Here is a 23,597-nt window from a genome sequence, read left to right as displayed (position 1 = left end):
TTGTGGGTCCTCTTGAGTTGGAGATAACCACGCCAGCTACGGCACCTTCACACCCGCCTTGATTTTCCTCTGTGAGTGCAGTGATTCCCTGGACGTTTTTCTGGGAAAGCTCTTAAATTATGTCATTCAGGATGTTATGGATGATCCTGCTTACCAGCCTGCTGGTCCCTGCCACTGGTGGGACTGAGATGGGTGAACTGGCTTCATGAAATTCAGTCACACAGGCTGGGTGGAAGTGATGCCTCAGCAGGGACCATGCTGGCTCCTGCCCTGTGCTGCAGTTCCCAGATGGTGCTGGTGAGCAGCCCTAGGAGTTTGGAGAAGGAGCTGTTGCCCGTGACTCAGAGTACAATTGCTTTGTTCTCTCCTTTGTGCTAAAACAGCAAGTCTCAGCTTTTTAACTGGAGGTACCACTACTGAGTGTGCTGTGATGGACTCTTGAATTGTCTGTATGAACTTGCTTTTGCCTATAAACTCCTGCAGCCATCTCAGAAATAGTCCCCAGCAGTGCTTTCCTCCCCAGCCTCAGGGATATACAGTTGCATATGGAAAACACAGTGCTATCTTTAAATGTTCCTGGTGTTTAAGTCCATTCTGCCCACATAGCTTATTTTGTTGCCTCTTAAATAATAATTTTTAAAAATTAAATTCTTAGATTTGAGGGGCTTTACAGTAAACCAAACCCTCTTGCCTTTACTGCTGATTTATTCTGACCACACCAGAACAACAGAATCCAGCACTAAAACAATAACCAAAAGCCAGGGTTCTAAGTTCCTTGTAACGGCTTGTGTCCTTTCGTATTTGCACAAAGCTTTGTGAGATTAAGTCTTCACTCTTAAAAGCAGGAACTCAGCTGAGAAGCCAGTGTTGGAGTGAGCTGGCAAGTTACCTCTCGGGTTGTTCCCTCCAGCCAACACAGGCCATCCCTTGCTGTGGTTTATAGGGCTGTACTTGGGTACAGGGCAGTGGGGGGAGGCTGTGAGATCAGGCTGCTGTTCCCAACTGTGTCCATCTCCTGTAACAGTGCCTTCCTGTACGTCCAATTGCTGCTAATTAACAACATTTCATGTCTTATTTGGGCCATGTTTTGACACCCTTGTAAAGCCTGTAGAGTAGGAAGGTGCTGGTAGGCGGCAAACAACATATCGATGTGTATTAGTAACTTGTTTCCTGAGATAAGCTGTTCATGAAGTAACTTCTCCTCCTTCCCTCCTGCTTTTAGGGTTTCTGCCAAATTATTTACTACCTCCCTATGAGGAAGTGGTGAACCGACCACCGACCCCACCACCACCATACAGTGCCTTACACCAGCAGTGTGTCCCAGCAGGCAGCAGTAGCACAATCCCAGACACGCCAAGAAACCTGCAGCCAGCACAGAGCAGCTCAGCAGCACCCAGTGGCAATAACAGCAGTACTGACAACACCGGGTCCCCCGGCCTTGGGGACCCCGAGCCCTCCAGCCCCATGCTGGTTGAGCGAGCAGTTGCCAAAATGCAAAGCGTTGAGCCCGGCGGTACCAGCACAGGAGCCGAGCTAGTGGAGAGAACCGGTCCTGATAAGGATACGGAGTGCAAAGAGGAACTGCTAAAAGGTTACAGCTCTGAGAGCTTAGAGCAGAGCGGTGCCATTCCCGACGCGAAGGACAAGACACCAGGCAGGCAGCGCCGCTTCACCGGCGACTCGGGCATCGAAGTCTGTGTATGCAACCGGGGCCATCATGATGATGAACTCAAGGAGTTTAATGGGCTCATTGATGATGCTCTGGATGGGCCCCTGGACTTCTGTGACAGCTGCAGCGGCCGCCCCCACGGGGATGAGGAGGAAGGGCTTTTTAATGCTGTGGAAGAGCAGCACCGTGAACACAGCCACCACCACCTGCCCCGGCAGCCTGTGTGTGTACTCTTGAACACAATAAATGAGCAGGACTCTCCAAACTCTCGTACCAATAACTCCCCCAGCTAAAGAGGCAGAATGGAAGGGAGAATCGGGGGAAAAAAAACCACAAAGAAATAAGAAGTGGAATGAGAGGATTAAAACTTTAATAGGAGGAAAAGGTGATACAACCTTCTTTTTTAAGTTCATTTTTCTTTCTCCCCCTCCAGTATAATTTGGGGGCTAGTCCCTGAAGGGCCCGGCTTGTGGGGGACGGGTCACTCTGGGTTTTGTTAATCGTGTCCATCCTGCTTCGCAGGGCAGGGACTGTTGTTTCTCAATGAGACCTTCTAACAAATGGAACTTTCCCAATGGTGATTTTGGTGATGGTTATTATGAGTTGGTTTTAGTTTTCCAAAACACTGCTTTATCTTGCAATCAGTAAAGCTCAGCAAATCTCACCCTGGGAGGATACAAAATCACCGCAAGGCTTCAACCTCCAGGTGTCTTCCCAGAAGCAAGCAGCTTCTGACAGTGCTGGCAGTCAGTAGCCCAAGAGTTCTGGTTTGTTATAGTGCTCTTGAGATATTGGGGATTTGTTTTAATTTTAGCTTTTTTTTTTTTTTTTTTTTTTAATTTTGGTGTTAAGGTTTCCTGAAGCTGATGAATGCCTGAACACATCAGCCCTGTAATCTCTGGTGCTTCAGTGTTTAAGACAGCAGGTAGGAAATTTCCCACTTGAAGCTGGTGACTGAAGGACCAGTTTCTTCCAGAAGGGAGTGTTAGTCTACCGTAAGCAGTTTAAAAAGAAAGGGTTTGCAGAAATTTGCCTTTATATGTAATTTTAAAGATAAGTGTATTCATTCAATGCCTCAAAGAGCACAGTTAGAAGTAGAATCCAGGCAGCTGGGCTGCCTTCCAAGTACTGTGGTCTCCAAATGACCTTTTTCCCAGTGTGCTGCTAAAGGGCTTGGCTTTATTTTTTTTCCTTTTTTTGCACCCCAAGAGCAGCACACTTGAGTTAAGATGACAAAAAGAACAGGGCTCTCTTTGGCCAGCGTGCCTTCAAGCTTCAGTGATGCATGTTGAACAAATGGAGACAAGAGCTCCGTCCATTGCAAAGGGATGACTTACCATGTAAATGTGGAAGACCTGTGCAGTATTTTTTTTTTTTTTTTTTTTGAATCCAGAAGTTTGGTGCGAATTTAATGTTGACCACTTAAAAGAAATGAATGTCTGGGGTTTTTTCCTTTTTTTTTTTTTTCTTTTCTTTTTTTTTTCATGGTGGCAACTGGCTACTGTATAATGTCTGTGAGCGTGTGTGTGTGTGTGACTGCAATCCATGCATGCGAGTCCTACTGGTAATATGAAAACCTGCTGTAAGACTGCAAGAAAATTTACTGTAGCTTTGCTTTAATAAACGGTAGAGATTTTGTTAGTAACAACCTGAAGGAAAAAAAAAAAAGGAAGAGCTGAAACTAACATTCCCTGGAGTGCTCATGTGGAAGAGAGCACAGTCAGATTATGTAGCTTGTTTTTGGGTTTTCTCCCCGACCCTTTTATAATTATGGTCATCCAGATCATTACTGTTATGGGGAAAAAAATTGAAAACTGAATGCAGACATAGTCAGATTTGATTGATTGAAAACCAAAATAAGTTTTAAATAAGGTGGAAACCAAAATACAATGCCTTTTCTGATAACTTGCCATGTGTATGTGTATCTTTTTGTGAGTTAAGAACAAGACATGTCTTCAGTTTGTGGTTGTGTTTTAGTTTTTTAGCTGGAGGTATGAAGCACAGTGATGGATATAGATGGCAGAACAAGAGAAGTGGTGATTATTTTGGTATTCTACCCAGATGTTTGAGGAGAACTCTTGTGACTTACAATATTTAGGGGAGTCTCCTTTGCCTGCCACAGCCTTTCTCTTCCCTCAAAACAGTTGATGAAGATGGCTCTTCAGTGTGTGTCTTAGGCTGCTCATAACAATGAAGAACTTTGATCTGGATTCAGGAGACCTTGTTCCTGAATGGAGTGTGAGTGGTAACACCAAGGCTGTATGTGCCCTGGAGCTGGGCACTTTGACCACCTAGGAACTGGTGGTTTCCAGCTGTCTTCACCAACCATATGTATCTTGTGAGAAGAGAATTAAAGATCCTCAGTGCCACCCCTAGGAATTCTTTACATAATGACACCCAGCTTTGTTCCTCTTACACACACAGAAAGTTAAAAAAAGCCCATAACTCCTTATGGAGTTGGGGTTTACTGCTGCAAATCCTGAGACAGCCCCAAGCCAGGGAAGACCCTTTGCCAACATTTCTGTTGAACAAAGACAAAAATCTCCATGTTTGCTTTCCTGCCATCCCAGTAAGGGTGAGAGAAGCTCCCACTTCTTTTCTGGACTTAGATGTACCAGTAGGCCAAGCTGATGTTTCTAATCTTAGAAAGGCAGGAAGCAGGAATGATGTGCCTGTTTTATGACTTCTGGAGATTTTTCAGGCTTTTAAAGACAAATGGGGCACAAAACATGTCTCTTAAGCTCACATGTGCCTGAGATGGAGCAGGACTATTGCGTGGTTCTCTGTGCTTCAGGCTTGTAGACCTGGACCAGGACACCTGATGTGGGGCGGAATGGTGCAGGGCAGGACAAGGGGAAGGTGAGCCTCTCTGAGACATCCTGGCTGGTGCCTCTTCAGGTGAAAAAGCATGGGCAGCTAGAGGACCCCCAAAGCTCCACCTTTGGGGCTTTAGAAACGGATGTGATCCTCACACCTGTCACTTTGTAGAAAGCTAACACAGCTCATACAGTGCTCTTTTCTAAATACATGCTGTGAGTATAAAATGCTGGAGATGTGATGACGGGGCCAGGGCTCTGTAATACCAGAGCACCAAAAATTCCATCTCCAGCAATAAGGGGTGAGTGTTTTATGGGAGTTATGAATATGTCATTTCAAAACTGAGTTGCAAACAGTGCAGCACAACTGGGGGTGAGTGTCTGTCAGTGTAGTGCTCGCTGCTTTTCTTTACAGAATCCCCTTTAAGTCTTGATGCTGAAATACTGAATACTGAAAGTCTGTTTTTGCTTGAGTCCATGGCAGTGCTGCTTACATGGCATGTTTGGCTCCGAGGGCAAGGACCCAGATGGTGTGCTGGTGGGTTTGGGGTGCATTGCCAGGGGACAGGCCCTGCAGAGCACTGTGTGGTGGCTCAGAAAGTGAGTCCCCTTGGCACAGTAAGGGTTCCTGGGACTGGTGGGTGCTGCAGTATCTCCTTAGTGGTACCTGGGGACTTTGTGGCTCCAACATTAATAACTCCCTTTCTGGGAACATCCCTGCAGATTTCCTGCAGTGCGCTGTCACATGTTTGTACAATCCACTGGGTGAGTGTTGGCTGAAGATGGAGGAGGAGCAGAGAATCCTTTGTCTTGGTGCTTCCTGTCAGCCTGCTGTCCAAGCTTGTACCTGCCTCACTCAAGGTTAAGGACAGTCGGGGCACAGTTAAGCTTCTGCTTAAATGTAGTCATCATAAACTTCCTGGGCCAGGAAACCAGAGCAAGTCTTCAGGACAAGAGCAAAATCTGTGGGCTCTTGCAAGAAGCGTGAGGCTCTGCCACTGGGCAGTAGGAGCTCTTGGCTCTCAGGGCTGTGTCAGCTGTAAGAACCCTGGACACACTCGCTCCTTGCCCCACGTGGGCCAGCACCCACGGCCAAATATCCTCTCCCACACCCCCTTTCTGGGCACATCCTCCCGTGAGCTGCTACTCCCTGCAGGGGTTGGTAGGGAGCCGGACCACAGTCCCGCTCTGGTGAATCAGCTCCCCTTGCCTCTCCTCAAAGCCCATAACACCCTAGCTCTTGCCCAGTCTCTATGTGCAACACATCCCGGTGAGGTTTTCCCTCTTTTTGCTTTTTTTTCTTTTTTTTTTTTTTTTTTTTTTTTTTTTTTTTTTTTTTTTTGGTTATGTGGAAAAAGCCTGGGCCAGGTAGGGAGGGGGGCAGTACCGCAGCTCCTCCGCTGGAGGCAACCCCGCAGCATCTTCGTCAGAGATGTTTCCCTCCTTCCCTTGCAGCACGGATCAGGTTTTATCAGATGGGACTGGTGCCCACACCGGGGGCCGTCACGGTGGTGGTGCAAGCGCTGCAGTCTCTGTGCCGGGGGTGGGTCACAGGCTGCTGGGCTGTTTCTGGATTTGTTTTCGGACGGCGAACAGCTGTGTCCCGAGGTTTGTGCTTACTCAGCTCGCCTGGCACCCTGCCCACCATCGAGCCTGCAGGTATTTTGAGCATTGCCTACTCCTTCTGTGCCGGCCATGGCTCTCCAGCACAACCCGGGGCTGCTGGGTGCACTGCGCAAAGAGAAGCCTCTCAAAATTGTAAAGCTCCTGAGCTGAGCTCTGTACTGCAATTGAGTCAGCCCAGTGCTGTAGGGGTGCTTGTGCCGCCCAGAAGGAGTTTGGGCAACAGAAGGGCTCAGGCTTGCTCTGCTTGGTGCACTTGGGTCCTGCCCAGGTGAGCTGCACCTCACGGGGGGCCTGGGGTATCTTGTGGGAACAGGTGTGAATGAAGAAGTTCTTTGCATTGTCACTGACTCCCCTCTGGCAGTCCCCTTTGCACCAGAAGGCAGAGCCACTGGTTCCTGATTCCCCCAAGATGCCCTCCAAGCTCCTTCCTCTCCTGATTCTCCCCATGCAAAGATCCCCAGCAGCCCCAGGGACAGGGCAGAGTCCCAAGAAGTCCCCAGCCATTACAGCAGCAGGATTATTGCAGAGGCAAAAGCCTCGATGTTCCTGGCAGCTGCCCATGCTTGGCTGCCAAAACCTGGCAGCAGGTGCCAAGGTCCCCTTTGGATGGATCCAACGCTGTGCAGGTGAAGCTGTCTGGTGGGATTGGGCACAGCAGCACAACCCCAGAGCAACTGTCAGGACATAAATGCCAGTGGGATGATTCAGTAGTGACTCTCCCTCTTCCCAGAGTAGGGAGCAGCCATGCAGGGGGCTGTTTACCAGCTCACAAGATGCTGAGCAGCTGGTGCTGGGCACTGAACCCCCTGCAGCAGCACCTTCTCCTGGTTGGAGAGGTGGGCTGGGGTGTAGGGCACAATGCCCTGCAGGGGGACTGGGCTCAGCACGGTGGGGGCTGTGATACGTGACTGGTGTCCAGGCCCAGGGATGGCACATGCCAGCCCTGCCCAGTGAGGAAACCCAGCTGGAGTGCAAGCTTTGTGGAAGCATCTGTGGCTAGAGGCATTCTCTGGTTTAGAAACATCCCTGGACCCAAACTTCCCCTTTCTGCCTCAAAGTACACAGTGGCCTCAAGGGTTTGCTGTCAGGGCACCCACCTCAATGACAGAGTTTTGGCAATGGCAATGTGCACAAGGTGCTGGACCCATCCTGCCTCTGGCCAGGATCCTTACCAACACAGCCCCTTGGCAAAGGGCCCTAGAAGTGCTGGAGGTCCCAGGCTGATGTTCCTGGAGGCACAGGGATGCTACAGTTACTTGTGACCACAGGAGAGTGGAGAGGAGCATCCCTTCCAGCACCTGCTGCTGGGGACAGGATCTAGGGCAGGGGATGGACCAGGCTGGTGTGCAGTCTCCAGAGAAGCCCGGACCATAATGTTTAGCCAATTTTTCCCCAAATCTACCTTGAGCCCCATCCTCCCTTCATCCACCCACCTTCCCCTTTGTTGGTGGAGACGGAGAGATCAGAAACTTTGCAGCATCCCTTGTGTGATAGAAAAGGGCACAGGAACAGGAAGGAGCATGTGACAGCCATTACAGCCAGCAGAGACTCCACATAGCAACAGCAGGGCTGAGATTCTGCTGTGCTCCCCCTCCCTGCCCTGCTGGTGCTGGGTCAGCTGCAGAAGTCACCCCAACGATGGCCCCTGGGGCAGGCATCTGCACAGTGGTTCTTCCTCTAGCTCCTCCTTACCACCCCAAACCCCATGGGAATGGACTGCGAGGAGGGAAGATGCTCCTGGCACTGTATCTTTCCTTCACCATCCTGCTGTGGGCTCTGTGGGCTGACGGGACCCATTTGGCACAGGACACCCAATGGTGAGGAGTCTGGGTGAGTGAAGTGCTTGGGGTTCAAAAGCCCATACACTTTGACACACAGAGTAGAAAATTTGGTGGTGGTAAAGTGTTGTGATGGTTTTCCTGCCTGTCAGCAAGAGAGAGGGTGGGGGAAATAGAAAAGGGGGGTAAGGTAGGTGTGGGTTGGGTTGGGGGTGTTGCACTATGCCAGAGCTGTATGGGTCTTTCTCATCTTCCCAGCTGCTCTCCTTCCAGGTACTCTGAGCCATAGCTGTGCTGCTATTTAGTTAAATATTAAGAGGTCAAGTAACAGACAGCCAGAACCCTAACTGTGCATTGGCCTCCATGGCATGGTGGGCTTTGGTGAAAGCAAACACAGCCCCTCACATTATGGGAAGGTTGCACTGCTTGAAGCCAGGCAGTGTGTGTCAGTGCTCGGGGTGCCATGTGGGTGGGAGATGCCACGTCAATGCACAGTGCCAGCAGTCCCCTGGCTCCCTTGTACCCACACACCAGGCTTGAGGGCCTGCAGCTGAGCTCAGCCTGTGGGGCCCAGGCACCTCTGGGTGCTCCTCTGTGTCCCTGGGGGATGAGAGCCCCAGCTTTGGGCTGGAGCTGGGGCTGCCTGTGCCTTCCCACAGCAGCTCACACACAGGATGGAGTTGGACAGCCCTGAAGCATTACAACACCCTCTTGTTCTGTCTGGAAGGGGCTGTGAGTGTGCACAGGTACATGTATGCATGTGTGCATACCAGCACATATGTGCATGCATATGCATGCGTCAGCAGGCATAAATGCATCTCTCTGCTTTTGGTTACACACTTGTAAGCACATCCCTGTGCATGTACGTGTGTGCATACACCTGCAGGCGTGGCAGATGTGTGTGCCTGTGTTCCAGGTGGGAGCTGAATCTGCTGGAACTTCTAAGCTGTTTCCTTTTTCCCAGCAAGGAGCATGCAGGAGTCCCACACTGTCCATGATGGGGAAGGGGAAGGCAGAGCTCCATGGCTCACAGTTATCTCTGGATGGGCCCTCCCACCCCACATCCCTGGGGGGGGGTGATGGGGCTGTTTGTTTAAAGCCAGGCAGAGGGGCTGTGGCCTCCCAGCTCAACACAGTGATCACAAGCTGTGGGGCCACCATGTATCTATATCAGGCACTTTCCCACCTCCCCCTGCCCTCCACTGTCTGCCCAGAAAGTAGCCAAAGCCATGCTGTGTTGGGAACATCTTTATCCAGACAGCCCCTCATCCTCGGGGCAGGCAGGGGCATAGCCTCCATGGTCCTGCTCCATCCCACCCCACCCCACCACAGCCTCGGATTTGTCATGAGGCTGCTCTCCAGGCATCCCGCAGCCTGGCCTTCACCTGAAACTTCTGCACCTGCAGCACGACACCAAACTTGCCCTCCAGTGAGGGCAGGGGCTGGTCCTGGGGACACTCGAGTGTGAACCTCTGCAGCATCCAGGCCAGGAAGAGGAAGAGCTCCATCTTGGCCAGGATTTCTCCCAGGCAGACACGGATCCCAGCCCCAAAGGGAAGGTAGCTGGGTGAAGGTGAGTGGATGTGCTGGCCCTTCTCATCCAGGAAGCGTCCTGCAAGGGGAAGGGGCACCACTGGAATCAGCAGGGATCAGTCCTTTCTGCCCTTGTTCACCATGTGTGCCCCTCCTGCAAGCTGCACGAGCAGAGATGGTGCATACGGCCCAGCCCAGGGGGAGCAGGATCCAAACACCCACCACTAAGCCTCCCCCAGCCTCAGCCTCTCCTGTTGCTCCCACCCTTCTGTCCCCTGCTCCCTGGGGAGGACAGGGACCACCAAACCCACTGGGGTTGAACTCCTCAGGCTTGTCCCACTCCTTTTCATCATGGTGAACAGACCAGAGGTTGATGATGACCCTGGCTCCCTTGGGGATGGAGTACTCCCCGATGCTGCAGAACAAAATGTAGAGTGAAATCCTCATTCCCTGTAGCCTGTAGTCTCAACCCATGTCATGGCTGTACCCCGGGGGTCTCACCTGGTGTCAGCAAGGGACACGTGTGGGATGAGCAGAGGGGACACAGGCCGAATGCGCAGCACTTCGCTGATGGTGGCCTCCAGGTAAGGCAGCAACGGGCGGTCACGGAGGTGGGGGTGACGTGCCAGGCCAATCTTCTGGTCCATCTCCTCCTGGATCTTTCTCTGGACCTGGGAGGGGAACAAGGACTCACGCCTGGGGAGATGGGGTACCCTGGGGAGGAGGGCTCCTCATCGTAATGGAGTACGCTCAGGATCACCAGCACATTCTGGTGGCTTCTGCAGAAATTAAATGCCCGCAGCCTGATCCTGCTTATTCCAAAAGCCTGACATCCCTCTTGGCTCCTGCCTTCCCCAGAGCCCCCCCACCACGTCCCTGGTGCCAGAGGGAGCCCAGGCCCCCCACCTCAGGGTGCAGACCCTACCTCAGGGTAGTGGAGCAGGTAGAGCACAGCCCATTTGAGCACCGTTGTTGTGGTCTCCACGCCAGCCCCAAAGATGTCCCCCACTGTCATGAGGAGGTGGTCATCTGTCAGCTCCAGCCCAGGTGCTGAGGGACTGCTGTTCTCAGCACTAAGTCTCACTTGCAGGAGAGCATCCATGAGATCCCTCACGGTGTCCCTGCAGAAGGCTTCCTGCCAGGGTACATGCATGAGCCGGGCTGTCCTGGGCACAGTTCCCACCTCCCACCCCAGCTCCAGCACCCTGCAGCTCCCAAGCATGTCCATGAGGGTCCTGTCCCCAGTGGCACCTTGTGTTCAGTGAATTTTTGCTGAAGCAGCTGGTCCCGGACCTTAAGGCATCTCTTCAGTAGGGCCAGGTCCTTGTTTGGGAAGATCTGAGGGAGAAAAGCCCCATAACAGTGAAGGGCTCCGGGTCAGCCCAGCCTCTGACAGCTCCTAAGCAGTTGCTTCATGCTGCTGGGACACCAGGGCAGGGATGCTCCTTGCCCCAGGGGACTCAGGTAGCTCCTTCCTGCAGAACACACCCCAGCTCCTTCCTCTTGTCTGAGGTGAGAAGAACAGGTAGTCCTGGTGTCCCTACTCACCTGGAGCCAGGGGAAGATGTCCACCAAACTCTCCTTGGCCACGGTGTCCACAATACCCTGGCTGTACTCCAGCATGGCCTCAAACTCAGGGTCTCCACGGCGGTATGAGGAGTTGAAGCAGAGGGAGCAGACCACGTTGGTGACAGCCCGTGTGAGCTCAGGGGCCATGTCCAGGGCTGTATCCTGCACAGTGCTGAGCGTCTCACACAGGGATGCAGCTTCCTGGCAGACTAGGGTGGAGGGGAGAGGCAGGAAAGGGGATGATGGGGAAGCAAAGGGGGTGGGAGAGGGGCAGCAAGGAAGGGTTCCCCCACTCATTCAGGGTGCGCACCCTGCAAGGAACACCCACAGCCAGGGCTGATCCCTGAGGGGCTGGGATAGGCAGAAGGGAGGATGCTGGGTAGTAGCAGGGGATGGAGATGTTCAAGAGAGTCTCTGTGTGGGGCTTGATGCCCCTCTGGCTGGATCTGGGAGCCCAGAGACCTGGAAGTTGCATCCATGTCTCAGTTTTACCAGGTGTGAGGAAAAGAAGCCAAAACTCTGTGTGGAAAATGCCTGGGCCACTGAGGTTCCCCTCAGTCCCCAAGACATGAAGGCAGGAAAAGTCCAGCCTGGCTCAGATGTGGGAGGGAGCAGGAGCCGGGAGAGAGCCCAGGGGCCGGCGGGGGGTACTTACTGATCTTCTCAAGGGCAAGAGAGCCCTCCCCAAACATGGAGAGGGCAGCATGCACCAGTTTGCGCTGGAACTTCCAGAGGGGGCCATAACTGGCAAAGGCGATGTCCTTGCCCCCCCGGGACAGCAGGTCCGTAGTCACCTGTGGGACAGGCAGCCCTGGGGTCACCCTGCTGTGGGGCAGCCCTGCAGGGGCCATGTGTCAGAGAGGGGGGATGCTGAGGGGGTGGATGATCATCTCATCCCTGGGACAGTCAGGATGGTGAGGCTGATGGGCAAATCCCAGACCGTGAGCTTTGCTTTCCTGTCCTTAGGTTGGGGGACAGATATCAGGGTTAGATGCTGGAGTGCCCACGAAAGTTAGAGGCTGAAGGGAGCCTGGTGGTACCTGACCCCACGTCCCCAAGCCCCGAGATGGCATCCATCTCCAGGGAAGAACAGTGACCCTCAGGATGGAGGATGGGGAGGATTCACCCTGGGGAACAGGGTAGGGAGAGGCTGCCCCCTACCATCACCTCACTTGCAAGCAGGATGGGAAAGGAGGACAAATGCAGCTGGGTGCCTGCACCTTTCTTGGACACATCCCCTGCCTCACCCCACGCCATAGAAAGAGGGGGTCCCCCCAAACCTGCCACCAACTCACAGTACGAGGCCGTCCGGCAAAATCCTTCCCCTTCTTCAGCAGCACCTCCCTGGCATGCTGATAGCTGTTTACCACCACCACGTAGTGGGAGCCCATCCAGAGCCCGTAAAGGCTGCCGTACCGGCCCTGCAGGCGCCAGAGCCGCAGGTGGAGCTGGGGGTGCCCGGCCAGGTGTAGTAGACTCCCCACCAGCGGCAGGGCCGGCAGGCTCCGCGGGCGCCCCAAAACTGTCCCTGTCCCCATGGCAGCTCTCCGCTGGGCCAGTCCCCAGGTGCAGAGCAGGGCCAGGCCCAGCAGCAGGCAGCCCAGCAGCAGCAGCAGCAGCAGCATGGTGGGGCCGGCTGTGGGGCTGCGGCAGCGCAAGGAACCTTTATAGCGTCTGCGGGGTCCTCGCCTTGACTCCGAGGCGGGTTGGCCTCCTTATCAGGGGGACAGGGAGGGGGGAACTGGGCGCTGGGCCTGCAGCCAGCTCTGCAGCTGGGCACCTGTTGGGGGATGAGGGTGGGAGGGCCATGGCCGCACCGGGGGCCATGGGGGAGCTAAGTCCGGCAGTTCAGGGCCAGAATCATCCCTGGGGCTCTGTTCCCGGGGCCTGTGGTGGGCAAAGGGTGCAGGGGCAGTTGAGCCCCTGGGTCTCTCCTGGGTGCCGTGAGTGCAGCTGGGGACTGGTGAGGCCTTGGGGACTGTCCCCAGCTTGGGAGACCCTCGCTGTGCCCCTGGGGGACAAGTCTGCGGGCACTGGGCAGTACTGGTCAGTGCTGGTAATGCTGGGAAGCCCTGGTCAGTGCTGGTTAGCACTGGTGAGTACTCAGCAGCCCTGGACAGCACACTGGCCAGTGTTGAGAAGCCCCGTCGGCACTGGGCAGCCTCGGGCAGCGCTGTTCAGTGCTGCTCAGCCCCGGGGTGTCCGTGCCCTGGTAGATGTTGGAATTTGAGGCGTCCAAGGGGAGACTAGGGGGCTGAAATTTAAACCTGGAATTCCCTGCGCCTTACGGACTCTTTTTGGCTGCCGGCACTCACCGTAGAGCTGCGGGGCGGGGCGGGGCGGGGCGAGGTAAGATGGCGGCGGGGGGCGCGTCAGATGCCCAAGCGCGCTTCGGCCACTCGGTGAAGGGGCTCCTGACCGAGAAGGTGACGAGCTGCGGCACCGACGTGATCGCCCTCACCAAGCAGGTGCTAAAGGGCTCCCGCAGCGCCGAGGTGAGCGGCGGCCGCCGGCGGCCACGCAACTACAGGGCCCGGCATGCAGCGCGGCCGCCAGGCCTACAGGGAGGAGCCAGCGGCGGCGGCTGGTTCTGCCCGCCCCGGCCCAGCGCGGCCGCCCCCTGGGGCAGTGCCTGCCGGGGCATCGTCCGGGCTGCGCGGCCATGGAACTGCGGCTCGGCCCGACCCTCCGACTGCTGGGGGGGAGAGGGGGCGCCGGGAGCGGCTGGCCGGCGCGGGGCATTCTCGGAGCCGTAGTTGGTGGCGGGCGCTGGGCATGCTGGGAGTTGTAGTCCGGGGTCAGCGAGGCCAGGGCTCCCTGTGACGGGTATGGCGGGCACCACCGTGGGGCTCTTGAGCCGCGGGTGGCAGCACCTCTGGGCCCGGGTGCCTCCCGCAGTGCTGGGGAACCAGTGGGGAGCGAGAAGCTGCCTTTTACCCCATGACATCCCACCAGAGTGACAGAGTGGAGGCGATGCCTCAGGCCCTGTGTGCTCAGAGGGGTGGGCATGGTACCGCGATGCCCCCCCCAAGCCTCGTGCCCTGTCACTTCACCCCATGGGGTGTCAGGCTGTGTGCAGGTCTGCTGAGAAGCCATCACAAGCATCTTGGGGAATGCAGAGCAGCCATCTGTCAGACGGTCTGGTCTCTTGTGTTTTGTCTTTTAGCTCCTGGGTCAAGCTGCTAGAAACATGGTGATGCAAGAAGATGCCATCCTACACTCAGAAGATGTAAGCTGTTTTTGTCTCCTAGAGCAACAGTGTTTATAGTGGACAGGAGGAGAGAAGGGTTCTGAAATGAAAAGCATGAGTTCAGGCAGCAGAGCTTCCTCAAACTCATGTGTGGTGCTGGCCTTCCAGCATCCCCCAGCACAAGGCAGCACTAGCTGTGCCATCTCTACTGGAAAGCTTGAGAGACCATAGGTAGAAACAAAGCATTTAGTGTCTTTGCCTCTGGGAAAGAAGAGGTGAGCATGCCACAACTGACAGATAGCAGTGGAGTGTTTCTGAGACAACACAGTAGAACAGTGATGACCATGCTGAAGAAACTCTCTAGGGCACTGGGGACTGTCTGCCCTCTGATTCTGCTACGCTGCTTCTGTCAGACATTCGTTCTCTGTCTTGTTCTCCACAGAGTTTGAGGAAAATGGCCATAATAACAACACATCTGCAGTACCAGTAAGTAGGGGACACTGCCTTCTCTCTGGGGAGCTTAGAGGGTCTCTTGATCCCTTTCTGGCCTACTTAAAGGCTTTGCATGGAGTCTGCTCAGGCTGCCCCCTCCTGCCTGTCTCCTCAGAGCTGGGCAGACCCTGAAACTGGGATCTTCAGCCCTCTTCAGCTCTGATGGTATGGCACAGGCTGTTTTAGGGTGGCCACTGAGATTTTTGCCTCCTGTCTTCCATGCCCTGCATCTCCTGTGAGTGTGATGCATCTAGGGCTCAAAGGGACAAGCCAGTACCACTGCTGTCCTCTCAGGACTTAATCCATAAACCCACTGGGATTTTTGTCTCCTGAATCTTTGACCAAGTCCCTTTTCTTCAACATACCATGAACCCTCTTGCTGAGGTTTTGTTTTTTCTAATGCTGTTTTTTTCTCCTTTTCTCATCTAGGCAGGAAGCAATTCAGAAGAAGTGAGTACCCAACTAAAGGCATGCCACGAAGACCTGGGAGATGTTAATGAGTGCTGATGGGTGGGGAAGAGTGATGGAGTAGGGTGGGGTAAAACTGAGAAGGATTTTGCAGCTGCCTTTGGAGGAGATGTTCACCCAGTGGGATAGTGATTTAGTATTGTGAAGAGACAGGAATTTGGGTGAATGGTTGATTTATACCTAAACTTCTATTTTTTTCATTAATGTGGCTGATAGAGCCTCTGAGGTTGTTTGTAATAGGAGATGAGGGTGGTGTAGAGTGGAGGTGGCTGATTGTGGGTGCACAGTGATGTTTGCTTTGTGGGGACACAGAGGTGGGTTGGGGAACCCCAGGGATAATTTTTGCTGTACTGTCAGTGCTAGAGCTGTTCTGGCCCCTTGGCTGCAGGCAGCAGAGCACAGTCTGGGGAGGAGATCTCACTGTGAACCTCTTCTTCTTGGTCCCCAGTGTTGAGCAGTCATCAAACCTACAGGACCAGCTGCGTCACTTGCTGAGATGAAGTGTAGCTGAAGGCTCAAGGACATCTCCATTGTCCGTGAGGCAGCCAAGCACCCTTTCCCCTGCTGAGCCTGGAGTTCAGGCTTGTGTCTGGATGGTGCTGGGTGTCAGCTGGGATACATGCAGAGTCTGTGTTTCTGGGCATGTGGGCCCCTCTCACGTGCTGCCATCCACGTCTCAGCTCCAGAATACTCCCTGCCACAACTGAAACAAACATACCTGAAACTTTACTCCCCTCAACAACTTCTGTGTCCTCTTACTTCCTGTGTAGCATGAAGTGCTCAGCCCACGCCAGCACCCCAGGCACCCGTGTTGTTCAGCTAACGATTGCTCCCTGTGTGGTTGAGATGGCTTGCTGGCCCAGCATGTGGGATGTGGTACTTCTGACTGAAGTCATGTCTTCTGTGGCCACACACAGGGCAACTTTTCTTCCCGTCTGTAACCTCTGCTCAGTTAGGAGCCATCTCCTGTGAAGTGGTGGAAGAGTGCTGGTTGTGTCTGCCTGAGATCAGCAGTGAGAGAGCCAGAGGTTTCATTAAAAAGTTATGTTTGCCCCACCCCGCAAGAAACAGATGAATAGAGCTTTGGGTTTTAAGTACAGGTGCCTGCAGTTGGACCCTGATTCTGGTATTTAGACACAGAGGTGACACAGAGTGCAATTGATTTAGGAAACGTTAATCAGTGGGAGCTGAAAGTGCCTGGGTGGGTGAGAGGTGCTTCAACAGAGACTGAGGCCCCGCACCAGACTTCATGAAAGTAGAGATCTGGGCACTTGCCTCTGCCACTGGTCCAGCTGGACATGGTTTGGCCAGCCTCCTACTCAGGGGTTATCTTATTTTCCCCTCTGCTAGAGCCTGGAATGTCATCCCTTTGCCAGCCCATCTGCACTGCCTTCGGCCTTCAACTGCATTCTTCTCCCTGGGCTACTCCTCCAGGTCTTGATGGAGCAGCCTTGGCTGTGGTGTTTGTATCTGATTGGGAAGGTATCCAGAGGCCTGGGTGAGAAGCAGGCAGGAGACCATCACAAGCTGGTGTGTTCAGTTCTGCACTGCTCTGGATTGGAGGACAAATACTGGGCTCCTGCTCATAGCCTGGGGAAAAAGACCAACCCAGGCTATAAGGACTGTGTCTTGTTTTCATAAGTCACTTACCTGGAACACTTGTAGTGCATGGAAAGTTCTTGTTTTCCCAGGTGTGCTTTTGATCAGCTGATAAGACAATCTAGCAGTGGGTATCATCCTGCCATATTCCTGTTGGAGTTGTGCATCACAGTGTTGCAGGGGTTTGTCAGAGCCTTCCTCTGGGCTGGATTTCAGCTTATCCTCCAGTGCCACTGCCTGTTGAACTTCTTAGCCTGGTAGCATCCCATCTTCTGCATTGCTATTAAGGTGCCACCACTGGCCTGGGGCCTGTGGAGGGATCTCTGCACCAGGGAGTGGGAGGGGGTGTGTGTTCCAATCTCTGGCCTCGCAGCTGCACTTGGGGAATGAGTTTTTTTGCTGAGCTGCTGGAGAAGATGCAACTCATTTGCTGAGAATAAAAGCTCTCCTAACCTCCACCAAACCGCAGCAAAGTCTGTGCTAGGGGAAGCCTGTTAGGGGTGGTGGATCTCTGCCCCTCTCCCCCAGTGCTCCGAGTTGTATTTGAGCTCTGGGGGCTGCTTGACAGACGCAGTGTCTTTGCTGCAGGTGGCTCACTGCCTCCAAGGTCCCGGAGAATCCAGAGCTGCCCTGCGATGTTAAACTCGGGTCGCCCTGGGGTGAGCAGGGAGGGGGCTGTGCAGGGCTGTTGTGGGCGGGGGTGAGGCAGCCCGGTGGGTCTTCGGGGGTGTCTGTGGGCAGGGGCCGTGGGTGCAGGCAGGGGTGGGCAGTGTCACTCCCGGGGGAGCAGAGCCGGCTCTGTGCCGTGCCGGGGCACGACGGCTCCGTCTGTCCGGGGTCTGGGCGCGGCGGCAGTCAGTGCCGGGTCGGAGAGCAGGCCCGGGGCGGGACGGGGTGCCGGGGCGGGACGGGGTGCCGGGGCGGGACGCGGCCGTAAGGCGCTGGAGGCAGTAAGGGCAGCCCGGGCCTCGGCCATGGGGTGCTGTGGGGGGCAGCCCTGGGGCTGAGGGCTCTGGCAAGCGGGGAGGTGGAAAGTTTTTTGGCTCATCTCTCTGGGGCAGCTGGGGCTGGGGTTTTGTGGAAGGAGGTGTCATGAGGCTCCCCCGGGAGGATCCCACTAGGCTGCAAGTTTGGGGGTTCTCCCTGGGTGCTGCCGAGGGCGGGGGCGACAAAAAGCGCTCCCATACTCAGGGAAGAAGAGGGGCCCGGGGCCTGGGGGAGGGCACGGCGCGGTGCCCATCGCTGTGGCGTCAGGCACCAGCCTCGGGTCCCCGTTGCAGTGGCAGATCCCTGCGGAAAGCAGATCCACCGGGAGGTGCAGGTAAGGGGCGCGGGCAGAGAGCTGGGGGGGCCCAGGACGGCTGGCGGAGGTCAGGGAGGGCGAGCCCCGCCGCACCGGGTGCCTGCTGCTGTCCTGGGACAAAGTTCGGTGCCATCGGCTGCTTTGCTGCCATTTGCCAAAGGGACGGCGGGGCCGAGCAACGCTGCGCTTCCCTGCCCTCCTTCCCAGCTGGCTTCTCTCCCGGGGAAGCGGCAGTTGGAGCCTGCGAAGTTACTGCAGGTGGGATTTAAATCCGCTGCTGTGCAAACACACCTGAGAGTGCAAGCCTGGGCTGCCGGGAGGATGGGTTAAAGGGGTGCTTCGTGTTTGCCTAATTTGGCTGCAAATGAGAGCACCGGTGCTGGAGGACACTGGGGACATGCACAGGCTGAGTCCAGATGTGGTGTGTGGGGAGGTCCTGGGTAGCAGATTGCAGTAGTTTGGTGGCCTCTGTCCTTCCCACGTCAGGATTACTACGGCAGAGAGCTGCAGAAGTCAGAGGACCTGAAAACCAATGCTTGTATCACCTCGTCCAGGCCCCTTCCCAAGGCAGTGAACGATGCCCTGGAGTGTGTCCATGAGGAGGTGGTGGCCAGGTAAACCCCAGAGTCTCATCTCTGCTGCTGCCTCCCTGCATCCTGTGTTCCCCCATCTCCCTGCAGCGTGGAGGCACTTCCCATGGTTCAGCTTGGCATCCCACAGGTACTATGGCTGTGGTCTGTCCATCCCTGAGTGCCTGGTGTCCTGCCGGATCCTGGACCTTGGTAGTGGCAGTGGCAGAGACTGCTACCTGCTGAGCCAGCTGGTTGGGGAGCATGGCCATGTCACCGGGATAGATATGACCGAGAGCCAGGTATGGGATGGAGCTGGGGCTTCCCTTGTCCTCCCAGCATTCTCCCCACCATTGTTCCTTTCCTCTCTCAGGTCAAGGTGGCAAAGAAGCACATTGCCTACCACATGGACAAGTTTGGCTACCAAAGGCCAAATGTGGAGTTCCTTCAGGCATACATGGAGAACCTGCGTGACGCTGGACTGGCTGATGAGAGCTATGATATTGTGATGTAGGTACTGCACAGGGCATTGCCACCCTTGGTCCTGCTGCTGCCCAGGGCCATGGGGTGGGATCCAGGTCCAGATCCCACTAGGTCACTTGCTTCAGGAGCATGCATTAGAACTAAAGGGAATATCCCAAGGCAGAATCTGGGATAGAGCCTAGGATTACAGAAATGTATTCCATATTTAATATTTTCTTGTCAAAGTGGGATCTCCAAATCCTGCACGAAGCAATAGCATGCTCCCCGGCCAGTGGATGTGCAGCAGCTGCTGGTGCTGAGTATGCAAGAGGGCGCCAATGAGCCTTGATCTCCTCCGCAGCTCTAACTGCGTGATCAACCTTGTCCCCGACAAGAAGGCAGTGCTGCAGGAGGCTTACCGTGTGCTGAAGGTCATGGCAGGGCCAGTGCCCATGGCGGGAGCTGAGTGGGGTTGGGGTGACACTGGGATGAAGCAAAAATGGGATTCGGAAAGGTGGGGATGGGGGAAGGGACAAGAGGAGGGTACCTCTGCATAGGGTCCCAAGCAGGGTAGCATTGGGGGTGCCCAGTTCTCTCTGTCCTTTTTGTCCCATTGCTTCCTGGGGTCTCCCTTCACTCCTTGCTGCCTTCCAGCCCGGGGGAGAGATGTACTTCAGTGACATCTACACCAGCCAGCGCCTGAGTGATGCCGTCCGGAAACACAGAGTGCTGTGGGGTGGGTGGGGCTCTGGGATGGGGGTGGCCTGGGATGAAGGGATGGGAATTTTGCCTCCATCACCCTTGTCTGTGGTCTTGTGCCAGGGGAGTGCCTGGCAGGAGCCCTGTACTGGAGAGACCTGTACAGCATTGCCAAGGAAGTGGGGTTCAGCCCCCCGTGCCTGGTCACTGCCAGCCCCATCACTATTGGCAACAAGGAGCTGGAAGGAATCATTGGTGAGGGGCTGACCAGGGAGCATTGGCTCCAGGTGGCCATGGGGCGCTGCTCTGGGATCCTGAGCTCTGCCAGTTCCCCGCTCAGGTGCCTGGTGCCCAACTCACCAGCTTCTCCCTTGCAGGCGACTGTCGCTTTGCCTCTGCAACTTTCCGCATGTTCAAGGTGCCAGGGAACAGCTGGTCTGGGCCAGGACAGGTCATCTACAATGGTGGGATCGTGGGGCATGAGCAAGAACTGGTGTTTGATGCCAACTTCACCTTCAAGGTGCGGGGTGAGGCTTCTCTTGTTGGGGGGAATGGTGCTGGGGCAGAGGTGATGAAGCAGTGCTTCTCAGAATTGTAATATGTGGATTTGGAGGTAAGCTTTTGTAGAGAGGTTGTATAAACCAGAGGAAGTGCAAACGGGGACAGGAAAGGGAGCCAGACCCATGCATTGCATTAGGGTGGAAGTGGGAGCCTGAGCTCCATGGTGGCTTCAGAAGGGAGTCTGGAGCCAGCTGCTTGGTGGTTGTTGGTCTTTCTCAAGGTTTTAGGCCATGGTTTTTCCCCCTTGCCCATCATCTGACTGGGTGGCTAGGGTAGGGTACCCTTGGGCTGATAATCCCTGCAACTATCTCTCTGTCTCCAGGAAGGAGAGGTGGTGGATGTGGATGCTGAGATGGCTGCAATCTTGCAGACCTCCAGGTTTTCGAAGGAGTTCCTGATCCGAACCAGTGGGCCCAATGCTGCTGCACAGCAGGGCTGCTGTCACAAGGGGGTGAAGGTTGGTAGCAGGCAGCTCTGCAACTGGTTTAGGGAGAAGGATGTGGGTGTCTTGTGCCATCAGAGTTGCCTGGGGTATCAGAGGGGATATGACAGGACACCAAAAGACCTGAATCTTTCTGGGCCAGGCAGGAGCCTTTGTGGCACCAAGGGTGGTGCCTAGTGCCTGAGTTAGGACAACAGCAGCCAGCACATGTTGGAGCCCTCCAAAGGGGGAGTCTACTCTAACCACTAGGCATGAGAGTCCCTTGCCCCCACAGCATGTGCATGGTGGATGCTGAGGCTGATGACTGGACCTGCTTGATGTCTCCAAGGAGGGGACATACCTCCTCCAGAATGTGGCTGGGGAGAGCCTGCCCTGGGAAGGTGATGGTCCATCCTTGCAGCTCCTTCCTGCCCATCGTTCTTCTAGCACCTCCCAGCTGCTAATGTGAGCTTGGCCCTGGCTGCCAGCCCTGACCTTTCAGCACAAACCACTTCTATCTGCTGGAAGCCTCTCTCCTTCTTCCCTCAGTGGTCCTTCCAGCCTGCAGATAGGCTGGGAGAGACTAGGTCATCAGTACATGAGTGAGATAACACCCTGCAGCTGCATGTCCCTGAAACACAACCTTGTACTTGGGGAGGGAGAGCTGTTTTTGGGTCCTCATCCAAGAAGGAGACATTTCTCAGATTTCTCAGAGCCAAGTCCCAGAGAAGCTCTTGGTGTCCTCCTCACAGTTAGAGAACAGGAGCTGGAGTGCTCTGGGGGCTGCTCCCACATTAGTTGGAGGGAAATGCCTCTTTCCCTATGTGTCTCTTGCTTCCTACTGGCCTAATTCTGCCCTGGGTTGTTCTCTGCCCTGCAGGAGAAGATCTGTGATCCCTTCCAGCTGCTGGAGCAGCTGGCAGCCCCAGATTCTACCTGCCATGCCCGTGGCACCTGTGGTCCCCTGGGGTGCTGCTGAGAGTAAGCGAGGCCCTCATGCCAAGGGATGGCAGTGGGGCAGGAGGATGTGTCCCCAGCAGTGTGCAGCTTCCACTGGAGAGAAAATAAATGGCCAAGCTCAAAGGCTGTGTGTTTGTGGTCAGGACCTCAGGGCCTGTGGGGTGCTGTTGTACTTCTTGGGGCTGGTGGGACAAGTTGTGCCCAGTTGTGTTGAGAGGAGGCAGCCATCCTCAGGGTCCCCTCACAGTGGGGCTGGCAGTGGCCAGCTGGCTTGGACATGCAGGTAGGGAGGGTCTCTGTGGGAAAGGGGCTGTGGTTCCCCATGTGTGGGGTGGCAGGTCTGGTGTGGGTTTGGCAGCAGCTGCATGCTGGTGTTGAGCCCCAGAGCCCAGAAGAGGTGTTTGCAGAAGGCAGCTTGGCCAAGCAGGGTGCAAAAGGAGACCCCAGTGCCACGCGGGGCCTGACCCTGCAACATGCACCCCCGTGCAAGTGTCTGGCTCCATTTTGAGGCCTTTGGGAGCCCCCATCTGACACACAAATGCTTCTGGGAAGCCAGCAGCACAGCAGTAAGTAGGCAAGTTGCTTTTTCCCTTCTTATGATCTCTCCATGCTAACCCTGGATATGCCGGGACCTGTGAACACCCACCAGACAAAGCCCCTGCAAGCTCCTGGTGGTGGGGTGAGCAGCTCAAAGGCAGCTGCAAAGGAGAGTCTTCCCAGGGTGGTGGGAGAGAAGGACCAGGCACACTCCCGGGGTGTACACTCCAAGCCTGCTTTTCCATGAAGACCTCAATGCATAGAATGGAATGCAGAGTTGTCCCTGTTAATTGCAATCAGGTTGGGGAATGCCCCAAGCACAGCTCCCCATACCATACCCTGTCTCGCAGACCCACAGCCCGTTCCAGGAGATGTGAATTTCTCTCACATTCCTTGTGCTGTGCTGCTGACGTTTTTGTTTTCCCCCGGACTCCATCTAGCGGGAAAGAGTCCAAGAAGAGATATGCCTGCTGGTTTTTTTTTTGTTTTTTTTTTCTTACAAATGAGTGGGCTGTCCATCTCGCTGCAACCCGAACGGATGCAGAAAGGCACCTGTTGGTGTAGGTCCGCTGTGGCCACCTCCAGATATGCAAAGAGTTAATTGCTGGCCTGAAATGTGTGAAAGGGCCTGACTGATGGGATCTTGGAAGAATCTACTAAAAATATAACCAAGAGATGATGTTTAATCTTCCCCTCTTGCTCCCCTGCCACTCTCTTCCCTGCATAGCCTTCTCCTGCAATTGCTTACAAAGACTTTCTCAAAGTCCCTACAAAGCCTGTCCTGGGGGGTCTGCAGCAATTAGCTTCTGTTATCAAAGAGAGCCTTCCCAGTGTGAGCGGAAGAGCAGATGGGGTGGGGGGTCCTACATCCAAGCCCTTTCATTAAAAAAGTATGAGTCTGTGCCATGGCTTTTAGCTTGCCTGGGGAGAGAGGCTCCCACAGCATGGTGGGAAAAAGCCATAGCTAAATGCCACAGCATTTGCACAGCACCATTTTTTCCCCCAATTTTTCAGCATTTTGAGGGGACGAAGCAGCTGAGAGGTCTTTTTGTTTCTCTGAACACTGATTTTGATCATGAGAGTAGGGACCCTCAGAAAGATGTGAATGTGGGGGTGACTTCTCTGCCTGGCTTTGCTTGTGCATGCACAGCTTTAGGGTTTTCAGCCCCCAAGCTATGAAAAGAGGAGGTCCTGTAGCCCTGTCCCACATGAGGAACCCCAAAACAACCTGTCCAGCCCCCTGATCTGGGTGTTTTGGTAACTGTAGACATGGGTCAAATTCCCTTTTCCTGGTGTGAAGCTCTGCAGCATGGGTGTCCTCCCTCTGCAGGCAGGGGGGTGCTGT

The 23,597-nt window shown here is 54.9% G+C and overlaps 4 protein-coding genes across 15 annotated transcripts in view; 3 read left to right on the top strand and 1 right to left on the bottom strand.

Moving 5' to 3' along the window:
• WBP1L (WW domain binding protein 1 like) overlaps positions 1–3,574 on the top strand; it is a 59,127-nt gene extending 55,553 nt beyond the window's left edge. For all 3 annotated transcript variants that reach the window (XM_071748406.1, XM_071748405.1, XM_071748407.1), the window contains one exon: positions 1,223–3,574. In XM_071748406.1, coding sequence (XP_071604507.1) covers positions 1,223–1,962 — 740 coding nt within the window. In that variant the 3' untranslated portion in view covers positions 1,963–3,574. The remainder of the gene's footprint in view (positions 1–1,222) is intronic.
• Positions 3,575–9,122: 5,548 nt separating this feature from the next.
• On the bottom strand, positions 9,123–12,772 carry CYP17A1 (cytochrome P450 family 17 subfamily A member 1). 3 transcript variants are annotated; one of them, XM_071748397.1, is made up of 8 exons: positions 12,287–12,772; positions 11,647–11,785; positions 10,971–11,200; positions 10,674–10,760; positions 10,348–10,557; positions 9,924–10,093; positions 9,734–9,837; positions 9,123–9,501 (listed from the first exon to the last, which is right to left on the bottom strand). In XM_071748397.1, the coding sequence occupies exons 1-8, from the start codon at positions 12,614–12,616 to the stop codon at positions 9,233–9,235; spliced, it is 1,539 nt and encodes a 512-aa protein (XP_071604498.1). In that variant the 5' UTR covers positions 12,617–12,772; the 3' UTR covers positions 9,123–9,232. The 3 variants fall into 3 exon arrangements, with proteins under 3 accessions (XP_071604498.1, XP_071604499.1, XP_071604500.1); XM_071748398.1 differs by lacking the exon at positions 10,348–10,557; XM_071748399.1 differs by lacking the exons at positions 10,348–10,557; positions 10,674–10,760.
• Positions 12,773–13,345: 573 nt separating this feature from the next.
• BORCS7 (BLOC-1 related complex subunit 7) lies at positions 13,346–17,203 on the top strand. 2 transcript variants are annotated; one of them, XM_071748430.1, is made up of 5 exons: positions 13,346–13,486; positions 14,158–14,220; positions 14,624–14,667; positions 15,103–15,123; positions 15,590–17,203. In XM_071748430.1, the coding sequence occupies exons 1-5, from the start codon at positions 13,346–13,348 to the stop codon at positions 15,639–15,641; spliced, it is 321 nt and encodes a 106-aa protein (XP_071604531.1). In that variant the 3' UTR covers positions 15,642–17,203. The 2 variants fall into 2 exon arrangements, with proteins under 2 accessions (XP_071604531.1, XP_071604529.1); XM_071748428.1 differs by having other exon boundaries at positions 15,530–17,203.
• A 433-nt stretch (positions 17,204–17,636) lies between these two features.
• Positions 17,637–22,943, top strand: AS3MT (arsenite methyltransferase). Of its 7 annotated transcripts, XR_011726756.1 has the most exons (12): positions 17,646–17,690; positions 18,021–18,061; positions 18,530–18,657; positions 18,749–18,914; positions 18,986–19,122; positions 19,436–19,505; positions 19,729–19,810; positions 19,897–20,028; positions 20,151–20,293; positions 20,657–20,791; positions 21,051–21,156; positions 21,305–21,629. XR_011726756.1 is itself a non-coding variant. In XM_071748414.1 (11 exons), coding segments are annotated over exons 1-11 (1,008 nt in total). In that variant the 5' UTR covers positions 17,637–17,689; the 3' UTR covers positions 21,072–21,629. The 7 variants fall into 7 exon arrangements, 6 of the variants coding, with proteins under 6 accessions (XP_071604515.1, XP_071604512.1, XP_071604513.1 ...); XM_071748414.1 differs by having other exon boundaries at positions 17,637–17,690; positions 20,705–20,791; positions 21,051–21,629; XM_071748411.1 differs by lacking the exons at positions 21,051–21,156; positions 21,305–21,629 and adding an exon at positions 21,636–22,943 and having other exon boundaries at positions 17,644–17,690; positions 20,705–20,791.
• The last annotated feature ends 654 nt before the right edge of the window (positions 22,944–23,597 follow it).

This window comes from Heliangelus exortis, chromosome 7 (genome assembly GCF_036169615.1).
Source record: "Heliangelus exortis chromosome 7, bHelExo1.hap1, whole genome shotgun sequence".
Lineage (NCBI taxonomy): Eukaryota > Metazoa > Chordata > Aves > Apodiformes > Trochilidae > Heliangelus > Heliangelus exortis.
This window is presented reverse-complemented; position numbering and strand designations above follow the sequence as displayed.

Bases quoted from the DNA above. Each gene is read 5' to 3' on its own strand.
- CYP17A1 (XM_071748397.1), bottom strand. From the start codon at position 12,616: ATGCTGCTGCTGCTGCTGCTGCTGGGCTGCCTGCTGCTGGGCCTGGCC. The intron at 10,761-10,970 runs GTGAGTAGGGAC...TTTCTCCCTCAG, and splicing joins ACATCTTCCCCTGGCTCCAG to ATCTTCCCAAACAAGGACCT. The intron at 10,558-10,673 runs GTGCCACTGGGG...GTACCCTGGCAG, and splicing joins AAAAATTCACTGAACACAAG to GAAGCCTTCTGCAGGGACAC.
- BORCS7 (XM_071748428.1), top strand. From the start codon at position 13,346: ATGGCGGCGGGGGGCGCGTCAGATGCCCAAGCGCGCTTCGGCCACTCG. The intron at 14,668-15,102 runs GTAAGTAGGGGA...TTTCTCATCTAG, and splicing joins ACAACACATCTGCAGTACCA to GCAGGAAGCAATTCAGAAGA. The intron at 15,124-15,529 runs GTGAGTACCCAA...CCTTGGCTGCAG, and splicing joins CAGGAAGCAATTCAGAAGAA to GCAGCAGAGCACAGTCTGGG.
- AS3MT (XM_071748408.1), top strand. The intron at 19,506-19,728 runs GTCATGGCAGGG...GCTGCCTTCCAG, and splicing joins AGGCTTACCGTGTGCTGAAG to CCCGGGGGAGAGATGTACTT. The intron at 20,294-20,656 runs GTGCGGGGTGAG...CTCTGTCTCCAG, and splicing joins ATGCCAACTTCACCTTCAAG to GAAGGAGAGGTGGTGGATGT.